Source organism: Monodelphis domestica, chromosome 2 (assembly GCF_027887165.1).
Source record: "Monodelphis domestica isolate mMonDom1 chromosome 2, mMonDom1.pri, whole genome shotgun sequence".
In the NCBI taxonomy this organism is placed as follows: domain Eukaryota; kingdom Metazoa; phylum Chordata; class Mammalia; order Didelphimorphia; family Didelphidae; genus Monodelphis; species Monodelphis domestica.
This window is the reverse complement of record NC_077228.1, coordinates 134,478,179-134,503,802: the sequence shown is the minus strand read 5'-3', so window position 1 is coordinate 134,503,802 and position 25,624 is coordinate 134,478,179. Positions and strand designations below refer to the sequence as shown.

Sequence of the window (25,624 nt, the reverse complement as noted above, 5' to 3'; positions counted from 1 at the left end):
ACCTACACAGCCTGGGGCAGAATCTATTATGCTTCATGAAGTAAAAAAAGCAGGCATGTTCTCAAGTAAAAGCAAAAACAAACCTAATTAAATGAGGAAAATTACATTTTACAAAAAGGTATCATTGATAATGAATTAATAATTACTGAATATATACACACACTGAATCATTTAAAATTTTTAAGTTAAGTAGGAGGAAATAGAATAAAAATATAACCACAAGGGAGCCTCAATTTACCCTTCTTGCACAGGAAATAAGTTAAAGAAATAGAATTTTAGAAAAGTTAGATATGATAGACTTCTGGAGAATACTGAATGAGAATAAAAAAGATTTTATCTCAACTGTGCATGACCCCTTCACAAAAACTGACCATGTATTTGGGCATAAAAATCTTATAAAAAAGTACAGAAAAGCAGAAATATTAAAAACCTTTTTTCTGACCACAATGCAATAAAAATTATATTCAATAAAGAGCCTTTAAATCACAGAATAAGAATTAATTGGAAAACTATCTTATCTAATTCTAAAGATCAAGTGGGTCAAAGATCAAATTATAGAAACAACCAATAATTTCATCAAAGATAATGACAACAATGACATGATATATCAAAATTTGTTGGATATAGCCAAAGAAGTACTTAAGGGGAAATTTGAATATGTAAGCAATTATATCAATAAAAGAAAGAGCAGATAAACAAATTTGGCATAAAACTTAAAAAGAAAAATAATGTAAATGAATTAAAAATTCCCAATTAAACACCAAAAGAGAAATCCTGAAAAGTAAAGGGGAGATTAACAAAATTAAAAGTTAAAAAAATTAATGAACAAGTAATTAATTAAGAGTTGGTTAAAAACAATAACTAATAAAATGGATAAATCATTACCTGATTTGATTTTTAAAAAAGGAAAAAAAAGTTGTCAGTATCAAAAAATGAAAAAAGTGAATTCATAACCAATGAAGAGGAAACAAAAGCAATTACTAGGAGCTATTTTGTCCAACTACATGTCAATACAACTGATAATCTTAATGAAATGGATGAATATTCATAAAAATATAAATTATCCATGGATTAATAATAAAGGAAACAGAATATGTGAATAACCCAATATTAGTAAAAGAAATTGAATAATTCCAACTATAGGACCAGATGGATTTGTAACTAGATTTTACCAAACATTTAAAGAAAAATTAATATAGTATATAGTATATAATAGTATATAAATTGTTTGAAGAAATAGGCAAAGAAAGAATCTTACTCAGTTCTTCTTTGTCACAAATATGATCTTGAAATATCAAGGGAAACAGTAAAAAAAAATGTGAAGGATGGGGGCCTACCAGTACCAGGTCTTAAAGTGTACTATAAAACAGCAGTCATCAAAACAATACGGTACTGGAGGCAGCTGGGTGGTTCAGTGGATTGAGAGTCAGGCCCAGAGACGGGAGGGGTCTTGGGTTCAAATCTAGCCTCAGACTTCCTAGCTGTGTGACCCTGGGCAAGTCACTTAACCCCTATTGCCTAGTCCTTACCACTCTTCTGCCTTGGAACCAATACCCAGTATTGATTCTAAGACAGAAAGTAAGGGTTCTAAAAAACAAAACAAAACAAACAAACAAACAAAAACAATATGGTACTGGCTAAGAGACAGAAGGGTGGAGCAATGGAATAGACTAGAGGTAAATAACTCAGTAAGCTAGTGTTTGATAAACCCAAAGACCTCAGCTTTTGGGACAAGAACTCACTATTTGATAAAAACTGCTGGGAAAATTGGAAAACAGTATGGGAAAAATTAGGTTTAGGATCAGCATCTTATACCCTATACAAAGATAAATTCAAAATGAGTAAATGACTTAAATATAAAATGATATTATAAATAAATTAGGAGAACATAAAATGGTATACCTGTCAGATCTGTGGAAGGAAGGAATTTAAGAACAAGCAAGAGATAGAGACATTATAAAATATAAAATGAATGACTTTATATCAAATGAAAAAGGTTTTGTATAAACAAAAACAATGCAACCAAAAATTAGAAGGAAAGCAACAAACTGGGAAAACATTTTTATAACAAAACTCTGACAAAGGTTTAACCTCCCAAATATATAAGAAACTAAGTCAATTGTACAAAAAAATTGAGTGATTGCCCAACTGAAAAATGGGCAAGGGACATGAATAGGCAGTTTTCAGATAAAGAAATCAAAACTATCAATAAGCACATGAAAAAAGTGTTCTAAATCTCTCATAGAGAAATGCAAATCAAAACAACTTTGAGGTACCACCTCACACCTATTAGACTGGCCAATATGGCAGCAAAGGAAAGTAATAAATGTTGGAGGGGATGTAGCAAAACTGAGACTCTAATACACTGCTAGTGGAGTTGTGAATTGATCCAACCACTCTGAAAGGCAATTTGGAATTATGCCCAAAGGGCTTTAAAAGACTGCCTGCCCTTTGATCCAGCCATACCCCTGCTGAGTTTTTACCCCAAAGATAATAGGAGAAAATATGTGTACAAAAATATTCATAGCCATGTTTTTTGTGATGGCAAAAAATTGGAAAATGAGGGGATGTCCATCAATTGGGGAATGGCTGAACAAATTGTGGTATCTGATGGTGATGGAATACTATTGTGCTAAAAGGAATAATGAACTGGAGGAATTTCATGTGAATTGGAACAACCTCCAGGAATTGATGCAAAGTGAAAGGAGGAGAATCAGAAGAACATTATACACAGAGAATGATACACTGTGGCACAATCGAATGTAATGGACTTCTCTACTAGCAGCAATGCAATGATTCAGGACAATCCAGAGGGATTTATGAGAAAGAATGCTATCCACACCCAGAGACAGAACTGTGGGAACAGAAACACAGAAGAAAAACATATGATGATAGATCACATAGTTCAATAGGGATATGATTAGGGTTTTGATGTTAAATGAATAACATGGAAATAGGTTTTGAACAATGATACATGTATAACCCAGTGGAATTGCTTGTCAGCTCTGGGAGGGGGGAGGGAAGGGGAAGGATCATGAATCATATAACCATGGAAAAATATTCCAAATTAAAAAAAATTAAAAACCAAATATGGTCTTGACTCCTAAATTGAAAGGATCACAAGACGGGGAAAAAAAAACCCTACAAATCAATTTCTCTAATGAATATTGATACAAAATTTAAAATAAAATACTAACAAGGAGATTATAGTGGTATATGAGAAAAAGAACACACTATGACCAAGGTGGATTTATAAGAGGAATGCAGGTCTGGGTAGAAAAACTATACAATTGACCCTATTAAAGATAGCATACTTTGAGAGTTCTAGAGTCAACTAAAAAACTAATAGAAATAATTAAGGACTTCAGTAAAGTTGCAGGATATAAAACCCACACAAATCATCAATGCTTTTATAGATTCTTCTGAAAAACCTTCAGAAAGAAATAGAAAGAGGAATTTCATTTAAAAATTGTTGATAATATAAAGTACTTTGGAGTCTTCCTGCAAGACACACAGAGGAACTGTACATGAAAAGAATTTTAAACCTTGCTTATATAAATAAAGTCAGATCTAAATAATTGGGAAAATATTAATTGCTAATGGGTAGGCTGAGATAATTTAGAATAAAAATGACAATACAACCTAAATGAATCTACTTTTTTAGTGCCATACCAATCAAATCACCAAAGAATTATTTTACAGTTAGAAAAAAATAACAGAATTCATCTGGAGGAACAAAGGTTCAGTAAAATCAAGGCAATCAGTAAAAGAGAGGAAGGACTAGAAGTAGCAGGGATCAAAGTATAATACAAAGCTATAAAATTATAAAAACAATTAGGTACTGGGTAAGAAATGAGTTTGATCAGTGGAACAGATTAGGTTTATATACAGAAAAAAATTAGCACAATAACCCAGTGTTATTAATAAAAACTGGAAAACAGTCTGGCAAAAAGTAAATGTAAACCAACATCTCAAGGTAAACTTAAATGGATACGTAGGTTAGACATAAAAGATGATATCATAAGTAAATTAACAGAACACAGAAGAAGAAGACTAGGAAAAAAAATCTTTGCAGCAGTGAGTTTCTCTGATAAAGGTCTCATTTTTAAAACATAAGAGAATTGCATCTAATTTACAACAATGAGAGTCATTTCTCAATTGATAAACTGTCAAAGGATATGAATAAACAATTTTCAGAGGAAGAAATCCAAACTATTAATAGCCATATGAAAAAAATGTTTAGTTACTATTAGAGAAATCCAAACTAAAATAATTCTGAGATACCACTGAATACCTATCAGATGGCTAAGATGACAAAAGAAAATGACAGGGCCATATTGGTGAACCTATGGCACTCGTGCCAGCCCTCTTCACATGCACCTGAGGACATTTCTCCCAATACCCACCCCTCTGCCCAACAGCCCAATGGGAGTGCTTCCTTCCTACCCTGTCTGGGGTAAGATGGGGGGGGGGTTAACATGAGGTGTGAGGGCTGCCTTTTGGGCACTCAAGTCTCTGAAAGGTTCACCATCACTGGTATAGGGGATGTGGCAAAATAGGTAAACTAATGCACTACTTGTATGGAGTTTTGAACTAGTCTAACCATTCTGGAAAGCAATTTGGGACTCTCCTCTAAAAGCTATAAAAATGTACTTACCCTTTGACCCAGTGATATTGCTATTAGGTTTATATTTCATGAGATCAAAGAAAGAGAGAAAGGGTCCATTTGTACAAAAATATTTATAGCAACTTTTCCCAAAGGATTAGAAACTGAGGGATGCTCATCATTTAGGGAATGGCTGAACAAGTTATAGTATATGAAGGTAACAAAATATTGTGCTGTAAGAAATGATAAAGAGGGTAGTTTCAGAAAAGACTTATATGAACTAATACAGAGAAGTGAGCAGAACCAGGAGAACAACTTAAATAGTTACAGGAGGAATATTATAATGATAATTAACTTTTTAAGACTTAGTAACAGATCAACACAATGATCCACCACAATTCCAAAGACTTCATGATGAAATATGCTATCCATCTTCAGACAAAAAACTAATGGATTCAAGACAATAGAGTGAAGCATGTTTTTTTTTTGCTTATTTTTTGGCCCTTTTTTTGGGGGGGGGGAGTACATAACTAATATGGAAATGTTTTGGGAACTACATGTATTTATAACATATTTGGAGATTTTTTTGTCTTTTCATTGGGTGGAAGAGGAGGTAAAAGGAGACAGTATAGAACTAAAAGATTAAAAAAATGCTTTTTTAATTTTAAAAAAGGGTAATCAACTCTGAAAGCCTTAGTAACTCTGATCATCACAATGATCAATCACAATTTCAAAAGACTCATGATGAAAAATGCTATCCAACTCCAGAAGGAGAAATGATGGACTCAGAGTGAAGACTGACACATATCTTCTTTTATTTTCTTGTTTTGTTTTGTTTTCTTTAGGAACATGATTAATATGAAAATTTGTATTGTATGTCTCTCCATACATATTATAGGGAGGTGAGGGAGAGAGAAATTTGGAACTGAAAATAAAACAATTAAAAAAAACTTCTGTTTGTATCCCCCATTAACATATAAACCCCATATATTCCCTTTTAATTAAACAAATATGTGAGTCTTTCTGAGTTTCTCTTGACACCTCCATTTCCATTTCAGAATGTGTACTAAAATTCTGGCATTTTCATTAAGAATGCTTGTAAATTCACTTTTCCATTAACTCCGTCTACTCCCTTTTTAAACATCCTTTAGGGTTATACTTAGTTTTATTGGATAGGTTATCCTCAGCTGTGAACATTTATTGCTTGCAGAATATCATATTCTAAGTATTTCTCCTCTTAAAAGCAACAACTTCTAAGTTCGTGTGATCCTTATTGTGATTCATCTGTTCCTGAAAGTTTTTCTTTGACCTAGAATCTCTAAATTTTGGCCATAATGTTCCAGGGAGTTTTTCCCCCCCTCAAGTGGTTCCTTCTAGTTTCACTTTGCTCTCTAATTCTAGGAGTTTTAATTGATAATTTCCTAAAATACTGGCATCCAGACTTTTTTCTGATCACAGTTTTCTAATTCTTAGATTGTCTCATCTTGACCTATTTTTAAGACTTTTTACATATCCTTCTTAAATTTTGTTTTCCCCCACCTCTAATCTTTTGATTTTATTTTGATACTTCTTGTTATCTTACTGAATCACTGTTTTCTCTCTGGCCCATTCTAATTTTAAAGGCACTCATTTCTTTAGTGAGGCTTTCCATCATCTGTTCTAAGACGTCAATTTTCCTTGCCATTCTTTACTCCCCATTTTTCCCATTCTGCCTCTCTAGTTTAATTTCCTCCAGGTCCCCAAGCCCATGATATATTTTTTTTTCTCTGAAGCTTTACCAGAATTTGTGGGGTCACTGTCTTCTTGGGGTTTACCTCTGCATGTCTCTCAACCAAAGAATTTTCACATGGTATTTGGTTTATTCATGGCAGGGACAGTGTTGGATCAAGCTCTAAAACTGAACACAGAGTACTCCTTGGTACTGATTACAGTAGGCTAGATTAGGCCTTTTCTACAAGGGACTCCAGGGATATTATGTTTTAGATCTAGGGATATTATGTTTTAAATCTCTTCTTGCTTGCTATATATATATACACACACACACATATACACACATATCTATACATACCATATAGGAAGCCAGTCCTTCTCCCTAGATTCTGGGGTCAAGGGCTACTGCTGTGCTAGTTCTAGCTATATAGGCTTCAGGGACTTTTATGTTGCCCACAGTCTTTTTCCTATAGCCAGGCCACTGGTGCCACACTAAATCTTAACTGGAATGATCAAGACTGCTCTCTTTGCTAGGCCTGGACTAAGCTTAAGTGCTATTGGGACTGGGGCAACCTCAGGTTCTGTTTGACTCAGTCCAAGAGTGTTATATGAGACCTGCCCAGAATATCCAGAGGCTGCCCTCTTAAGAGCTGTGATCCCAGTCACCAAGTTGGGAATGTTGGACTCTAATCCTATTTGCTTCAGGCAGGAAGTGATGTGCTAGTCCCAAAAAGAATGTCCCAAAGTTGCACTCTAGCAGTCATCAGGCATGGCTTAGGCTAAGTTGGTGCTTCAGAGTACAGGCAAAGAGAGCTGCGACTTCCCTGGAAGGCTCCGGAGGCTAAATATGCTCCACTCTCTGATAGGTCCTCAATCTATCCAGATTTATCTATGCTAGGACCTCTCTGTGGGACTCTGTGGTCCTTGCTGTGGATTCTTGGGTTAGATGAGGAAGTCTACTGGTGATTCTTTCTATCCCTTAGTAGATTAGTGCATCTTAAAGTCCTGATGGGAATGTTTTCAGGGATCTGAGAATCTTTGAATTCTGTCACAATGCCATCTTTCCATAAACCCCCTATATTCACCTGAGAAAAAGGCATTTTTCCTTGCATTTTCAATTACATCTTTACCAATTTATACAGTGCAACTTATTTATTAAAATATTTGATGCTGTAACCCGTGTTTATCCTTTTGCTTGATTATTATATTTTGACAAAGGTCAGTGATAAACAAATTTTATTTATCTTTTTAAATTAAAAAAATTTTCAATGAACAAAAATCTGTTCTTTCTCTACCTAGCTCCTACTGAAAAAAGGAAAACAAAACTTGTTACAAATATGCATAATCAGGTGAGCAAAACAAATTTCATCCATTTAGAAAGAATTTATTATGCATTTAAAATATTCAAGGCACTATGCTAAACCATGAAAATCTAAAGAAAGGTTAAAAATGCTATCCCTGCCTTCAAGGAGATTATATTTCATAGAAGGTAACAATTCTGTTCATACAAAGTATATACAAATGGGAGGTAATCTCAGAAGGAAGACACTAGCAGTATGTGTATAGAAATTATTTAGGTGTTACATTGCTAGTCATTATTAATCTTCTATCCCTGTTTCTTGTGAAAGTATAAGGTGTTTCATATAAATTTAAAATGGGAAAATATTTATAATTGTTGCCTTTTAGGATATAAATTACTCATATTTCTCAACACAGTTTGGTTTGAATTCAACTTAACTAAATATCATCAATGCTACAGTCATTAAAAGTAATCCTTACCTTCTGTTTTAGAATCAATTCTAAGTATCAGTTGCAAGGCAGAAGACGGTTAGGCAATTGGGGTTAAGTGACTTGCCCAGGGTTATATAGCTAAGAAGTTGGTCTAAAGCTAAATCTGAACTCAGGTCCTCCTGATTTCCAGGCTTGACTCTCTATCCACTGAGCCACCTATCTGTCCATAGTCATTTTTTATTTAACTATTATATAATTAGCATTTGAAATGAAATAACTCAATCCTTTTGTATTAACAATGAAACTTAGTCTATTTACATTTAATGTTAAAAATATTAGATTTCACTTTTCTTCTATTTTTTGCTATATATAGCATAAAGTAACAATTTAATTTCACAACTGTGTCTGTAACTGAACATTGTTTTATTAAATTATATCATTCTAATTTCTCTAGCTTTTTCTTTTTTTGGGACTATGTTTTCACTTTACTTTAGATCCCCATGGTAAATTGGGGAAAACTGATTGATGGTTTATAATTAATTTGACTCTTTTTCCCCTAGCAACTCTTAGGGATTTTTATTTGTTGAAGTCAATAAATATTAAGTGCTTACTCTGTCTTAGGTACTATATTTAATTCTGGGAATACAAAAAAAAGGTAAAAATAGTTGTTGCTCTCAAGGAATTCATATTTGAATGGGGAGACAGACAACATGCAAAGAACTATGTACATACAACATATATACTGGATAAATTAGAGAGTAAGGCATTAGTATTAGGAGGCACCAGGAAAAGGTTGTTGTAGGAAGCTGGATTTTAGTGGAAACTTAAAGGAACCCAGGAAAGCCATGAGGTGAAGAGGAGGAGGGAGAGCATTTCATGCATGTAAAACTGCCTGGGAAATGCTGAGAGCTGGGAGATAAAGAGTGTTTTGTGGTAGGAAGAGCAAGGAGGCCCATATTACTAGATTGTAAAGTGCATGGTGGGAATTAGTGTGAGACTATTAGAACGGTAGGAAGAGGCCAGGTTATAAAGACTTCAAGAGCCAAACAGAGGCAGTATCAGAGAAGGTGACATAAAAAAGAGGGTTTGAAGGAAGATCTTGGATATGAGGGATGAAAGTAAGGAGTTGAGGAAAACACTAAGATAGTAAGCCTGGCTGACTAGGAGAATGGTGGTGTCCTAGACAATAAGAGGGAAGTGGGGGGAGTATAGGGTGGAGAGAGATGGGAAGATTAGTTTTTTTTGTTGTTGTTGTTGATGTCGAATTTACAATGTTTATGGAGCATCTGACAATGATATGTCTGCATGAGTTCAATTTGAAATTTCTCTTTCGAGGACTACTGTGAATTCTTTCTATTTGTAGTGTTGTATATCTTTGATAGCTCCAAAAAGTTTTCTTGAATCATTCCTTGAAATATATTTATTTAAGATATAAATGTATTGCTTGAAATACAAGTTAGTCACCAGATTTATTTCCTTTTTTTTTTTTGCTATGTTCAGGATGTAGTGATAATTCTGAAATTCGATCCTTATACTTCACTGACTTTATTTTTCTAAATTTTTTTTAAAGTTCAGTGATATCAGCTTGCTCTACTAGTAGAATTACAATCATGAGTTTTCCTTTTTGCAATTATTCTGCTTTGTTGCTGTCCCTAAGGTTTTTATGTTTTTTTTTAATGCTATTTTCTATTCTTACACATTTTCTTCAATATCTCCTCTGAAAAATGTATTTGTTGTATTGATATCTCTCTAACTATTCTCCTTGGGACTTGAAAAAAATAAATCTGATTCTTTAATTTCCAGACAGTGGATATCTCTTATCCAGTTGAGTTAATCTTTCTAGTTTTCTTTCACTGATCTGACTGCTGCTTTAATTACACATTTTTTCTGGTGTTTTTTTTTCTTTCCTCCTTTCTCCATCAATGCTTATCAAAATGCCTGCCATCATACTTTTTCTCCTTCTTTTACCCCACTTCTTTTACCCCACTTCAAGTTTTTCTCATTTAAATGTTTGTCCATTTAATTTTATTTATTCTATTTCTTTTGAATAAGATTATAGCCTGCTAAAACTGTATTCTAATCATCCCACCTATCATCCAATCCCATCCCATCAGTTTTTAGGACTATGCTGAAAAGTCAAATTTACCTCAATCAGTTACTAGAGTTCACTTCGTTACCTGGACTTTGTAAATAAACACCTGAGGTCAAAGATTTTTATTGTCAAGTTTCATAATAAAATTTCATGAATACTGAATTTGAAATCAAAGATGCTGCCTTGCTACTTACTATATGTGTGACATTGGTCAAATCACATAGGGTCACACAGAAAGTAAACTTCTGAGCAGAATTTGACAACTTTTATTGTCTTTTATTCATAGACCATAAAAGGGTAGCAGAGTCAATTAACATTTATATAATTCCTAAACTTTCATCAACTACTAGTTCAACCATTTTCTTCATTAAGGCTTATTGCAAAAATTCCAATAAGCAACAACAACAAAAAGCTTCAACTTTGTATCCTCTTCTTTTTTGTAAAGTCTACCTGACTTCAGATCATATGGACTTGAAGTCACAAAGTAACAATAATAACAATAACGACTAACATTTATATGCTTCTACCATGTGCAGACATTGCTAAGTGATTTACAAAAATTATCTTATTTGATCTAAGTGGGACAATTATGGCATATATACATCACTGACAATATATTTTAGAAATATATTAACGAATGGGACAAGGCATATCTATTTCTATGTTAAATATCAGTTGGATTTAGTTTTGAATGTGCCTATTAAGCATTTATCCTCCTGAGATCCTGCCTGCTAATTTCAGGTTTGGAAATTTATAGTGTATCTTTCTGAAATACTTTTCCTTATAGTATAATATGAAAAACAAAACACAAGTTCTGCTGATAGGAACATTATGAAATTTAGGGACACCACTAAGCCCTTTGGTTAGTTGAAAGATTACCTACTTGGATAGTGTCTTAAAAAAAAAAATATATATACACACACACACACACACACACACACACACACACACACACACACGCACACCAAACAAACAAACCAATTAATAGAAACTTGTTGAGTGATAAGAGGAAATTTCTGATGAAAACAGCAAAATCTTGCATTTTGCCAAAATAATTTTTACAAAAACAGGGTCTACCATTTGGTAATACTTAAGTTTCCCAGTTCTAGGGTAAATCATTATTTTACCTTTCCGGGAATGAAGCAACAGAGATTGGAATCCACATACTTCATGAAAGTCATATTCAACAGTGAGAGCCTTGTTTCTACAGCAGCAAGGATGTCCGCATGACGAGCTAATGAATGATTTCTCCTTTCTGACTCTCTCCTATAATAGAAAAGGCAACCATCAATAGCACTACAGACTAAAATTTCAAGCAGCCTAAGTGCCTTAATAAAATAACCTTACTTCTCCACTTTATATTATTTAAAGGATAATGGTTTAAATTATGATGAGGAGATGGTTAATGTTACTATAAATAAATGGTTAATATGCAGAGGCAGAGGGACTTAGCAGTTAGAGATGGCCTCAGAATCAGAATGACCCGAATTCAAGTCCTGATTGACAAACCACTAGGTATCTCATTGACCCAAGCCTTTCCAAGACTATATGCTACAGAACAATTGCTGATCTACTTCAGGAGAAGGAGTTTTCTCCTCACTGTGCCTACATTTGTTGAATCACAGATCCTCACAAAAAGAAAAAAGAAAGTTTTACTACATCTACATAGCCTAATATGTGCTAGCACTCACTGCTAAATGACTACCACTGATATCTTTACTCCCCACTCTCATCCACATACACTCAGTATGCAAATCTTATTTCTATCTGTCTCTTCCGTTCCCTTCCCTACACTCAAATAGCCACCACCTCAGTTCAGGCTCCCAGTTCCTTTGTCTGGACTCTTTCAATTGCCTCCTAATTGGTCTCTCTGGCTCAAACTTTTCCTTTCCCCAATCCATTCTTCACATAGCTGCCAAACTCATTTTCCTAAAATCTGACCCTATTACTCTCTTACTCAATAAATTCCAGTGTGTCTTTATTACTTCCAGATCAAATATAAACTCTGTCATCTAAATCTCTTCACAACATGAGTCCAATCTACCTTTTTGGTCTTACTGCACATTACCCCTCTCTACACATTCTGTGGGCTAGTTAAACTAGTCTACATTTTTTCACAAATGGATCTTCCCTCCCTACTTACAGGTTTTTGAAAAGGCTTTTCTCCCTACCCTTCTCACACCTACCTCTCAAAATCTCTGGTTTCCCTCAGAGCTCATTTTTAGTACTATCTTCTCTGGAAGGCCTTTTCTAGATCCCTGAATCTGCTAATGCTTCCCTACTAACCAGGCTCCAATCATCTTGCATCTTTTTTGTACATACTTATCTATGTATGCATTGTTTCTCTGGCTAGATTGTAAAATTCCTTGATGGAAAGAACTATTTTCACTTTTGTTTTTGTATCCTCAGCATCTAGCATGACTGGCACTTTAGTTAAGTAGGTACTTAACTAAATGCTTACTGATTGATTGATAGAGAAAAAAACCTCACAATTTAAAAAGAATTGTATTGCCTCTATTCCACTAAAGTCCTCCTTTAATGTCTCATACTAAAAGAAAGTAGTCCTGAGTTCTTGAAATCTATGCCTAAACTCTGGCTTTGAATATGTCTTGGGTCAGAATTCATCAATCTAGTTAAATTCAGAGAGACTGATTTCAAGTTGGCCATAAAGTGTGATCAACGTCATAGGGACCTTAGCTGTCATCTAGTCTAGAGATAAAGATAAAGATAGGGTCTTGTGATTAATTGGCATAGGGAATTCCCAAGTGAGGAAATTCCTATTAATGCAGGCTGGCACTTTCTCTACAACATATGGTACAAGAAGGCAATAGATTCCCTATCAGTAGAGGTCTTCCAAGCATATACCAATTCCTTGGGGATGTTGTACAGGTTGAACTAGATGGCCTCTGAAACCTGTTCCAATTCTGAGGTTCTCTGAGTCACTGTCTATTAATCTTTATTTGTATATTTATGCTTTTCCTTCTATATAGATGGAGCTCATATATATTCTAGTCTACTAGTTCCAATTTCTTTGTTCTGTATTATTTCATATGGATTTTTATTCCTCATATTTATCTTAATATCATTATGATAAGAGTATTACATTGATATATCATTTTTAAAATTCCCTAATCATTAGAAACTTCTCTTTGAGCATATGCCTAATTCCTTAATAATGTTATTGTTCAATTAATAACACTTATTAAATACCAGTACTATGTTAGACCTTGAAGATGCTAAGACAAAAATAAAGATCTTTGATGTCAAGAAGTTTATATTCTATCAGAAGTAATATGTATTTAATGATCACGTGAAAAAGTGTTCTACATCTCTTATAATCAGAGAGATGCAAATCAAAACAACTCTGAGGTATCACCTCACACCTAGTAGATTGGCTAACATGACAGCAAAGGGAAGTAATGAATGCTGGAGGGGATGTGGCAAAGTAGGGACATTAATGCATTGCTGGTGGAGTTGTGAATTGATCCAACCATTCTGGAGGGCAATTTAGAACTACGCCCAAAGGGTGATAAAAAACTGTCTATCCTTTGATCCATCCATGGCATTGCTGGGTTTGTCCCCCAAAGAGATAATAAGGAAAAAAACTTGTACAAGAATATTCATAGCTGCACTCTTTGTGGTGGCCAAAAATTGGAAAATGAGCGGATGCCCATCAATTGGGGAATGGCTGAATAAATTGTGATATATGTTGGTGATGGAATACTATTGTGCTAAAAGGAATAGTAAAGTGGAGGAATTCCATGGAGACTGGAACAACCTCCAGGAAGTGATGCAGAGCAAAAGGAGCAGAACCAGGAAAACACTGTACACAGAGACTGACACACTGTGGTACAATCGAATGTAATGGACTTCTCCATTAGTGTTAATGCAATGTCCTTGATCACTCTGCAGGGATCTAGGAGAAAAAACACTTTCCACGAGCAGAGGACAAATTGTGGGAGTAAAAACACCGAGGAAAAACAACTGCTTGACTACAGGGGTTGAGGAGACATGATTGAGGAGAGACTCTAAATGAACACCCTAATGCAAATACCAACAACATAGAAATGGGTTTGAATCAAGGACACATGTGATACCTAGTGGAACCGAGCGTCGGCTATGGGAGGGGTGGTGGGAGGCGGGGGAGGAAAAGAAAATGATCTTTGTTTCCAAGGAATAATGTTTGGAAATGACCAAATAAAATAATGTTTAAAAGAAAAAATAAAGTAATATGTACATCCTAGTGCAAACAACAACATGGAAATAGGTTCTGATCAAGGACACAAGTAATACCCAATGAAATTGCGAGTTGGCTGTGGGAAGGGTAGGTGGAAGGGAGGGAGGGAAACAATGTGGTTATTGTAACCAAGGAATAATGTTCTAAACTGACTAAATAAACTAATTCAAATGGAAAAAAAAGAAGTAATGTGTACATATAAGAACATACGTTAAATACAAAATACACATTTTTGGGGAGGTAAAGCACTAGCAATTGAGGTAAACAGGAAAGGCCTCACATAGAAGAAGATAGTGCTTAAGCTGAGCTTTGAAGGAAAACAATGACTCTAAGAAGCAGAGATGAAGAAGGAATACATTCAAGGCACAGGGCAGTCTATACAAGGTGCAGAAATAGCAGATGATTTGCAGGAGAAACCATGAGATAAGATTTCTCTATATTACAGATTTCATGATGAGGAATAATGCACATTAAGGATGGATCCTAATTGTAAATGATTTTAGGTGCCAAAGAGAAATCTGTATTTGATTTAGGAGCCAGGGTTCTTAATTTGGGGTTTGCAGATTTGGTTTTTAAATATTCAGCTAACTATATTTCTTTAAAAAAATTTTTTTTTTAAATTTTAAACATTATTTTATTTGGTCATTTCCAAACATTATTCACTGGAAACAAAGATCATTTTCTTTTCCTCTCGGCCCCCCCCTCCCACCACTTTCCCTCTCCCATAGCCAACGCATGATTCCACTGGTTATCACATGTGCTGGTATTTGCATTAGAGTGTTCATTTAGAGTCTCTCCTCAGTCATATCCCCTCAACCCCTGTAGTCAAGCAGTTGCTTTTCATCGGTGTTTTTACTCCCACAGTTTATCCTCTGTTTGTGGATAGTATTTTTTAGATCCCTGCAGATTGTTCAGGGACATTACACTGCCACTAATGGAGAAGTCCATTACCTTCGATTGTACCACAATGTATCAGTCTCTGTGTACAATGTTTTCCTGGTTCTGCTCCTTTCGCTCTGCATCACTTCCTGGAGGTTGTTCCAGTTTCCATGGAATTCCTCTACTTTATTATTCCTTTTAGCACAATAGTATTCCATCACCAACATATACCACAATTTGTTCAGCCATTCCCCAATGGAAAGGCATCCCCTCATTTTCCATTTTTTTGCCACCACAAAGAACGCTGCTATGAATATTCTTGTACAAGTCTTTTTCCTTATTAGCTCTTTGGGGTACAAACCCAGCAGTGCTATGGCTGGATCAAAGGGCAGACAGTCTTTTATCACCCTTTGGGCATAGTTCCAAATTGCCCTCCAAAATGGTTGGATCAATTCACAACTCCACCAGCAATGAATTAGTGTCCCTACTTTGCCACATCCCCTCCAGCATTCATTACTTTGCATAGCTGTCATGTTAGCCAATCTGCTAGGTGTGAGGTGATACCTCAGAGTTGTTTTGATTTGCATCTCTCTGATTATAAGAGATGTAGAGCACTTTTTCATGTGCTTATTAATAGTTTTGATTTCTTTGGCTGAGAACTGCCTGTTCATGTCCCTTGCCCATTTATCAATTGGAAAATGGCTTGATTTTTTGTACAATTGATTTAGTTCTTTGTAAATTTGAGTAATTAAACCTTTGTCAGAGGTTTTTATGAAGATTGTTTCCCAATTTGTTGCTACCCTTCTGATTTTGGTTACATTGGTTTTGTTTGTACAAAAACTTTTTAATTTGATGTATTCCAGATTATTTATTTTGCATTTTGTAACTCTTTCTAAGTCTTGCTTGGTTTTGAAGTCTTTCCCTTCCCAAAGGTCTGACATGTATGCTATTCTGTGTTCGCCTAATTTTCTTATAGTTTCCTTCTTTATGTTCAAGTCATTCACCCATTTTGAATTTATCTTGGTGTAGGGTGTGAGGTGTTGATCTAAACCTAATCTTTCCCACACTGTCCTCCAATTTTCCCAGCAGTTTTTATGAAATAGCGGATTTTTGTCCCAAAAGCTGGGATCTTTGGGTTTGTCATAGACTGTCTTGCTGAGGTCGCTTGCCCCCAGTCTATTCCACTGATCCTCCTTTCTGTCTCTTAGCCAGTACCAGATTGTTTTGGTGACCGCTGCTTTATAATATAGTCTGAGATCTGGGACTGCAAGGTCCCTTTCCTTTGTATTTTTTTTTCATTATTTCCCTGGATATCCTTGATCTTTTGTTCTTCCAAATGAACTTTGTTATGTTTTTTTCTAAATCAGTAAAATAATTTTTTGGAAGTTCCATGGGTATGGCGCTAAATAGATGAGTTTGGGTAGGATGGTCATTTTTACTATATTGGCTCGTCCTACCCATGAGCAGTTAATGTTCTTCCAATTGTTCAAGTCTAGTTTTAGTTGTGTGTAAAGTGTTTTGTAGTTGTGTTCATATAGTTCCTGTGTTTGTCTTGGGAGATAGATTCCTAAGTATTTTATTTTGTCTAAGGTAATTTTGAATGGGATTTCTCTTTCTAGTTGTAAACCTCAAAATTCCTTAGACTTATAAATGTTGGAAATTTCACCATTGGGATATTTCATACTTGGAAAATTTCTTACTGATAGTCTATTGGAATAGGAACCCCATTGGCATGGGAGGTTCCTTCTCTTCCCTTCTTCAGATTACTTTAGGACAGAAACCTTTTGCTGAACAATGGAAAGGACTTTGACCTATGCTTAAGCATAGAACAGGAATTTCTTTGAATCATGATTGATTTTTTTTTAAAATATTATTTTATTTGGTTGTTTTCATACATTATTCACTGGAAACAAAGATCGTTTTCTTTTCCTCCCCCCCCTCCCCCCCCCCCGCCTTTCCCTCTCCCATAGCCGACGCATGATTCCACTAGTTATCACATGTGTTCTTGACTCGAACCCATTTCCCTGTTGTTGGAGTTTGCATTATAGTGTTCGTTTAGAGTCTCTCCTCAGTCTTATCTCCTCCAACCCTGTAGTCAAGCAGTTGCTTTTCATCGGTGTTTTTACTCCCACAGTTTATCCTCTGCTTGTGGGTAGTATTATTTTTTTTTTTAGATCCCTGCAGATTGTTCAGGGAAATTGCATTGATACTAATGGAGAAGTCCATCACCTTCGATTGTACCACAATGTATCAGTCTCTGTGTATAATGTTTTCCTGGTTCTGCTCCTTTCGCTCTGCATCACTTCCTGGAGGTTGTTCCAGTTCACATGGAATTCCTCCACTTTATTATTCCTTTTAGCACAATAGTATTCCATCACCAACATATACCACAATTTGTTCAGCCATTCCCCAATTGAAGGGCATCCGCTCATTTTCCAATTTTTGGCCACCACAAAGAGCGCAGCTATGAATATTTTTGTACAAGTCTTTTTGTCCATTATCTCTTTGGGGTACAAGCCCAGCAGTGCTATGGCTGGATCAAAGGGCAGACAGTTTTTTATCGCCCTTTGGACATAGTTCCAAATTGCCCGCCAGAATGGTTGGATCAATTCACAACTCCACCAGCAATGAATCAATGTCCCCACTTTGCCACATCCCCTCCAGCATTCATTACTTTGCATAGCTGTCATGTTAGCCAATCTGCTAGGTGGTGAGATGATACCTCAGAGTTGTTTTGATTTGCATCTCTCTGATTATAAGAGATGTAGCGCACTTTTTCATGTGCTTATTAATAGTTTTGATTTCTTTGGCTGAGAATTGCCTGTTCATGTCCCTTGCCCATTTGTCAATTGGAGAATGGCTTGATTTTTTGTACAATTGATTTAGTTCTTTATAAATTTTAGTAATTAAACCTTTGTCAGAGGTTTTTATGAAGATTGTTTCCCAATTTGTTGCTACCCTTCTGATTTTGGTTACATTGGTTTTGTTTGTACAAAAACTTTTTAATTTGATGTAATCCAGATTATTTATTTTGCATTTTGTAATTCTTTCTAATTCTTGCTTGGTTTTGAAGTATTTCCCTTCCCAAAGGTCTGACATGTATACTATTCTGTGTTCGCCTAATTTTCTTATAGTTTCCTTCTTTATGTTCAAGTCATTCATCCATTTTGAATTTATCTTGGTGTAGGGTGTGAGGTGTTGATCTAAGCCTAATCTTTCCCATACTGTCCTCCAATTTTCCCAGCAGTTTTTATGAAATAGTGGATTTTTGTCCCAAAAGCTGGGATCTTTGGGTTTGTCATAGACTGTCTTGCTGAGGTCGCTTGCCCCCAGTCTATTCCACTGATCCTCCTTTCTGTCTCTTAGCCAGTACCAAATTGTTTTGATGACCGCTGCTTTATAATATAGTCTGAGATCTGGGACTACAAGACCCCCTTCCTTTGTATTTTTTTTCATTAATTCCCTGGATATCCTTGATCTTTTGTTCTTCCAAATGAACTTTGTTATGTTTTTTTCTAAATCAGTAAAAAAAATTTTTGGAAGTTCCATGGGTATGGCACTAAATAGATAGATGAGTTTGGGTAGGATGGTCATTTTTACTATATTGGCTCGTCCTACCCATGAGCAGTTAATGTTCTTCCAATTGTTCAAGTCTAGTTTTAGTTGTGTGTAAAGTGTTTTGTAGTTGTGTTCATATAGTTCCTGTGTTTGTCTTGGGAGATAGATTCCTAAGTATTTTATTTTGTCTAAGGTAATTTTGAATGGGATTTCTCTTTCTAGTTGTAAACCTCAAAATTCCTTAGACTTATAAATGTTGGAAATTTCACCATTGGGATATTTCATACTTGGAAAATTTCTTACTGATAGTCTATTGGAATGGGAACCCCATTGGCATGGGAGGTTCCTTCTCTTCCCTTCTTCAGATTACTTTAGGACAGAAACCTTTTGCTGAACAATGGAAAGGACTTTGACCTATGCTTAAGCATAGAACAGGAATTTCTTTGAATCAGGATTGATTTTAGAATTGATACAATGGAGATACTTGGAATAAATCTCCACCCTATTCAGTCCTAATAGGATTGAGTAAGGGCTGCAGCCTAGATCAAAGATTTAATCATTTGAAAATATGACCTTCATAGTTCTTGCTGCTGAGCTGTGTTGGAATTATATAGAAATGCTGATGACTTATGTGGGTTTATTTTGTATCCTGCAACTTTGCTAAAGTTGTTGATTATTTCAATTAGCTTTTTGGTTGAATCTCTAGGATTCTTTAAGTAGACCATCATGTCATCTGCAAAGAGCGATAATTTGGTCTCCTCCTTGCCTATTTTAATGCCTTCAATTTCTTTTTCTTCTCTAATTGCTACTGCTAGTGTTTCTAGTACAATATCAAATAGTAGAGGTGATAATGGGCATCCTTGTTTCACTCCTGATCTTAATGGGAATGGATTTAGTTTATCCCCATTGCAGATGATATTAGTTGATGGTTTTAGATATATACTGTTTATTATTTTTAGGAACGACCCTTCTATTCCTATGCTTTCTAGTGTTTTTAGTAGGAATGGGTGTTGTATTTTATCAAATGCTTTTTCTGCATCTATTGAGATAATCATGTGGTTCTTGTTGGTTTGCTTGTTGATGTGGTCAATTATGTGGATAGTTTTCCTAATATTGAACCAGCCCTGCATCCCTGGTATAAATCGCTAACTACATTTCAATATAATTGGCTTCTTTTGTAATCCTATGTATTTTATTTTATTCATTTAAGAACATCCCTCTGATAAGAAGTCCACAGGCTTCACCTGATTGCCAAAGGGGTCCAATGCAAAAAAAAAAAAGTTAAGATGCTTTGTTGACAAAAGTAACAAGGAACCACTGGAATATATTTATGGGGAGAAGGGGGAGATGCAATATGGTTAGGCCTACACTTTGTGTGGAGGGTGGATAGGAGAAGGCAGAGATTTGTCAATAACATCTCATCAGTTACTCCCTCTATATCCTTATCAATTTTCTTATGGGTGAAAGCTGTCTTCAAGTATTTGAATCACTATCTTCTCTCAGTTCTGTTTCTGACTCTCTGAACTCTATCATCATGCCCTAGCTGCCTTCTCATTTGAAAAGTTCCCTCATTCCCTGTGGTCTTCTCATCCTGAAAATCTCCACCCTTGCAGTTCTCTTTTCCCATAGGTGAGTTCTTTTTGGAATCCCATTTGGAAGAATAGTTGAGGTCAGTCATGCTTCATTCCTCTCCTGGATCTGCTTCTGACACTCTAGACTTTTCACCATGTTCCCATGAGAATACCCCTCCTCTCCCAACTTGTCAGGTTCCTATTATGTGTTGTCTTCCCTTATTAGAGTATAAGTGCCTCGATGGCAAGGACTATCTACATTTTTGCTTAGCACAGTGCATGGCACATAGTAAGTGCTTGATAAATGTTTAGTGATTTGACTTGTCATGAGGAAGAAGGAATGGACTTGTTCACCTTAGCTAGGAAAAAAAGAAAAAGCAATGAGGGGTTGGGGAGGTGCAGCTAGGTAGCTCAGTGGATTTAGAGACAGGCATGGAGATGAGGGCCTGGATTGAAATCTGGCCTCAGACACTTCCTAGTTGTGTGACTCTGGGCAAGTCACTTAATTCTATTTGCCTAGCCCCTGCCCTTCTGTTTTTGAATTGCTACTAAGACAGGAAGGAAGGGTTTAAAAACAAACAACCAAATAGTAACAACAAAAAGAGCAAGGGGGTAAATTTGGAGAGGTAAATCCTAGCTCAATGTAAACAAAAATTTCTCAACAATTAGGAAAGCTATTGTAGTAGTTCAGGCAAGAGATGATGAAGGTTTGAACCAGAATAGTGGCTGAAGAGAGAAAATGAGATAGATGCATGAGATACTATGGAAACAAAATCAATAAGCAAGACTTGGCAAATGAGTAAAAGTATTTTTTTTGTCTTTCTTTCCTTTTTAAAAAGAAAAACCCATACCTTCTTAGAATACTTGGTATCAGCTCTAGGGCAGAAGAGTGGTAAGGGTTAGCCAACTGGGGTTAAGTGACTTGCTCAGGGTCACACAGTTAGGGAATGTCTGAGGCCAGATTTGGCTCTTTTGAAGATTAGTAAATTTGAACATTTTTTTCAGATCATTATTTATAGTTCATGTTTTTTCCTTTCTAAAGTGGTTGTTTATACACTTTGACCATTTATCTACTGAGGGCTAGATGGTGTGCTTCATTACTTTCAGTTCCTTTAAAAATTTAGATTTTTAAGCTTTTACATTTTATTTGCTACAAATTATTTTCTGAATCTGCTTTTTATTTCATTATATTCTTTTTTATTTTAAAGCTTTTTAAAAATGTAATCCATCTAACTTGTTTAAAACATGCTATATACCATTTTCTTTCATTATTTTTTATGCTTATGTTCATGATCCAGATGAAATTTATTAGTATAAAGAATGGACAAGAACTGCATGAAAATACAGTATAGTATGAGGGATGTGTCAAAATTATTTTCTACAATATTGGCAACTCCTTTTCTCTACTGTATTAGTGGAGTTCTTTCCCCCAGATTTTTATTTTTCTGAAGACTTATTAAATACTATCATTTAACTCTACTTTTGAAATATGTATTTTTTCCCACTAGTTAGCCATTTCCCCTCTAGCATCATAAAGTTTTGATTTATAGCTTTATCCTGGAATGTGTTTTAAGGTATGGAAGTACAAGTCTTTGTTAGTTTCTATTACTTTTATTAGTTTTTATTACCTTTTCTATAGTCTTGCTTGCTAGGATTTTCTTTTAAAAAGGGGGGGGCGGCAGCATTCTATTGATGTCTTTTTGTCTTTACAGCAACCACTTTCTTAACCTTGTAAAAAAGGAAAAGTTTAGCAAAAATATCTTTATTGAGAAATTGTGATGTCAATGTAAAAATTCTGTTCTACTAGTCTCCCATATGTCTGTCATGAAGGAGGAAGTATTTTTCATTATCTGTTCACTAGTTTTTCTGTTACTCAGAGTTTGACATCCTTTCTGTGATCTTTTCATTTACATGATTGTGGTCAGTGTATGTATTTTCTCTCAGTTTTACTATTTTGCTCTCTATTAGTGCATACAAATCTTCCTAGGTTTCTCTGAATTTTTTCCCATTGTGATTTTGTATAGGACAATAATATTCCATTAATAGCTTGGCTTTTCACAAACATTATAATTTTAAAATTCTATAAGGAAGCTCTTTAATTTTATTAGTATCATATTCAATCTGTATATTTATATAGGCTGCATTGTCATTCTTCTATTTTTCTGGTCCAACTATGAACAATAAAAGCTTCTTATTTAGACTTTTTTTGTCAAAAAAAAAATTTTTTTAAGGTTTCCTTTATAAAAGCCAAATAAAATGACAATATATTTAATGTTCTAGGTTACAAACTAACTTTCTTTAAAACAAACAAATGTTTTTATCAGTCTTTTGTGGTGCATGCAAAAAAGCAAATGATTTTAAATTTTACATTGTGAATCTTGAGGAACTTTTTTCCTTTTTTTTTGAGAACAGTGGATTTTCCAAGTAATCCATTATGACAATCTATAACAATTTCAATTCTCCATTTTTTCTAAGGTTATTATCACTAACTAGCATTTCCAACACTATGTGAAATTGATGTGGCAACTTCTATTTAAAGAGACATCCTTGTTTTATGTCTGTTTTTAGTAGGAATAATCATTCAATCATTATGTTGTCTCTTTGTTTCAAGGAGATATTTTTTATTAAGTTGAAGGAAAGTAATTCTATTTTAAAACAATTATCAATGAATAAATTTGTGTTTTTTTAAGCCTATCTTTATATCTGTTGACATCATAATATTTTTTCTGAGTTTTCTTGTTTTTAGAATGATATGTAGCATGGTATAGTAGAAGGAGCACTGAGTTTGGAATAAGACCTGGGTTTAAATCCCAGAGCTCTGCCACTCATTACCTATCTGTGTGACCTTGCATTTTCCTGATCTGTAAAATGAAGAAGTCGGAGCACATAACTTCTTCATTTATCAATTAATTATTTTTTTGGGAAAAACTTACTCAATTAGTTAATTTAGAATATTTTTTCATGGTTACAAGATTCATGTTCTTTCCCTCCCCTCCACCCATCCCCTTCTGGTAGCTGACGGGCAATTCCACTGGGTTTTACATGTGTCACTGATAAAGACCTATTTCCATATTATTGATATTTGCACTGGGGTGATCATTTAGAGTCTACATCCCCAATCATATTCTCATCGACCCATGCAATCAAGCAGTTGTTTTTCTTCTGTGTTTCTACTCCCACAGCTCTTCCTCTGCATGTGGATAGCATTCTTTCTCATAAGTCTCTCTGAATTGTTTTGGATCATTGCATTACTACTAGTAAAGAAGTCCATTACATTCGATTGTACCACAGTGTATCCATCTCTGGGTATAATGTTCTGCATCAATTCCTGGAGGTCGATCTAGTTCACATGGAATATGTTGGTGATGGAATACTATTGTGCTCAAAGGAATAATGAACTGGAGGAATTTCATGTGAACTGGAGCACATGACTAATAAGGACTTTTCAGTTCTAAATCTGTGAACCTGAGTTTTTTCCCAATATTGAAATGGCCTTACACACCTGGTATAAATCTCCCCTTAGATGTGATTTATAATTTTTATGTACTATATTATTTGATTAGCCTTTTTTTTAAAGCAACACTGTCTCTTTATTAGGCAAAATCTTTCCAATTTCTTATTTTTGTTTTTACCAGATTAAAAAAGAACTGGAATTATTTGCTTTGTAAAAGGTATTAAGGTAGTCTTCTCTGTTCATTTATGTTTATGAACAATCTATTTATTAAATGTTTGAAAAAAATTACCGTTGATACTTTGGACAAGGTACTTTTTAACTAAGGAAATTAACTGTTTCTTTTGCAAAGTATACTATCGGGGTAAAAGCTCTGATAGATTATACACCATGTTAGAGAAGCTTTTGGTTTGGTTTTAGCAACAGACTATGCTTATTCTTTAAAGACCAGCCTTGTTATAAGAACAGATAGGTTTACAACTAGCATGTTAACCAGCAGGTGCTGAAACCCTTTGCATGGCAGCCTATGGGAAAACAAATGCAGAAATAAATGGCCCTCAGACCTTAGAGTGGAGTGACTATAAATATACATATAACTGTTGGCATGTGAGATCTTTGTCTAACAATTAACGGCTTGACAGACTTCTAAAGGAATTGAGCCACATTAATAGCACTTCTCACAATAAGCCAAAAGATACTGCAGCTTGTGCACTCACATTTACTAAAGAGAAAAGAGAAGTTCTACAAAGAATTTGACAAGATTCTCTAAACTAAAGCAATAGATATTTTGAAATTTCACATTAATGCAAGATGAGTATATGGAAAGTCAGCACAAAACATGTTGAAAAACATGGTACTGGAACAAATGAGAAGAAGAACAGTTATCTTATGCAGAATCCTTTTATTTGTCTATGATAAATATTTTCCTCAATAGAGAAACTTGGAAGATGCTGGAATGCATCAAAGAACATAATTTTTAAAATGAAATGGGCTATATCTTATGGATAAGAAATTATTGGTTAATGATATTGGATTTATTTCGAGTATCATTGCTAGATAGTTCAATTGATTAGAGCAAAGGCCAAAATCAATACCAAACTAAAAGAAAGGATCAAAAACGAGAAGGCATTACATATAATGTTAACATGTCTAATCTGATGTATTTAATTAAGATACTGACTCTGAAAAATGACACAAGGATAAAGTAAGCCTCTGTTTACTATATTTCATACAGATTTTTGAATGATGCAAAACAAGCTCCCCAGCAAGGAGACCCAAAAGTTCTATAGAAAACTTTAGCAAGCCAGTATTTGGCTTCTTTGCCAGGAAAAGAAATGTTATAGCCAGGGTAACACTAGTTTAAAGTTAATTTTCAGAACATTATGGAGAAGAATGGAAAATTATTAGCAATACTACCTCATAAAAATAGCAAAAAGCAGAGTGAAAAATAATCAACTAGGCCAAGTCTCCCTGGGTACATTTATAGAAAAAAACAAAAAGATGAAAACAAATACATTAAAACAAAACATATATCACCATTTTTACAGTGACCTCTTCTAATAATCAGTGATCTTGGAATTGCACTTGTACTCAATTACCATGGTGCCTGAATGAATAAGTGCTACAGTAATAAGAAGATATGGCACTTAAGATCAAGTCAGAAGCGTGAGTCAACCATACAAAATAAACACAAAAGGAATTTGTGCTGGAGATGACAATTTTGAAAGTACTCAGGGATTGAAGGTATTAAATGAATGGGAAAACAACCATGAATGGCATTATTATAAAA

At 34.8% G+C, this 25,624-nt stretch overlaps 1 protein-coding gene across 1 annotated transcript in view; it reads right to left on the bottom strand.

Moving 5' to 3' along the window:
• Window positions 1-25,624, bottom strand: part of FBXO28 (F-box protein 28) — an 82,293-nt gene that overhangs the window by 20,247 nt on the left and 36,422 nt on the right. Inside the window, exon 3 of the mRNA XM_001367823.4 lies at window positions 11,267-11,405. Within this exon, the coding sequence (XP_001367860.1) occupies window positions 11,267-11,405 (139 nt within the window). The remainder of the gene's footprint in view (window positions 1-11,266; window positions 11,406-25,624) is intronic.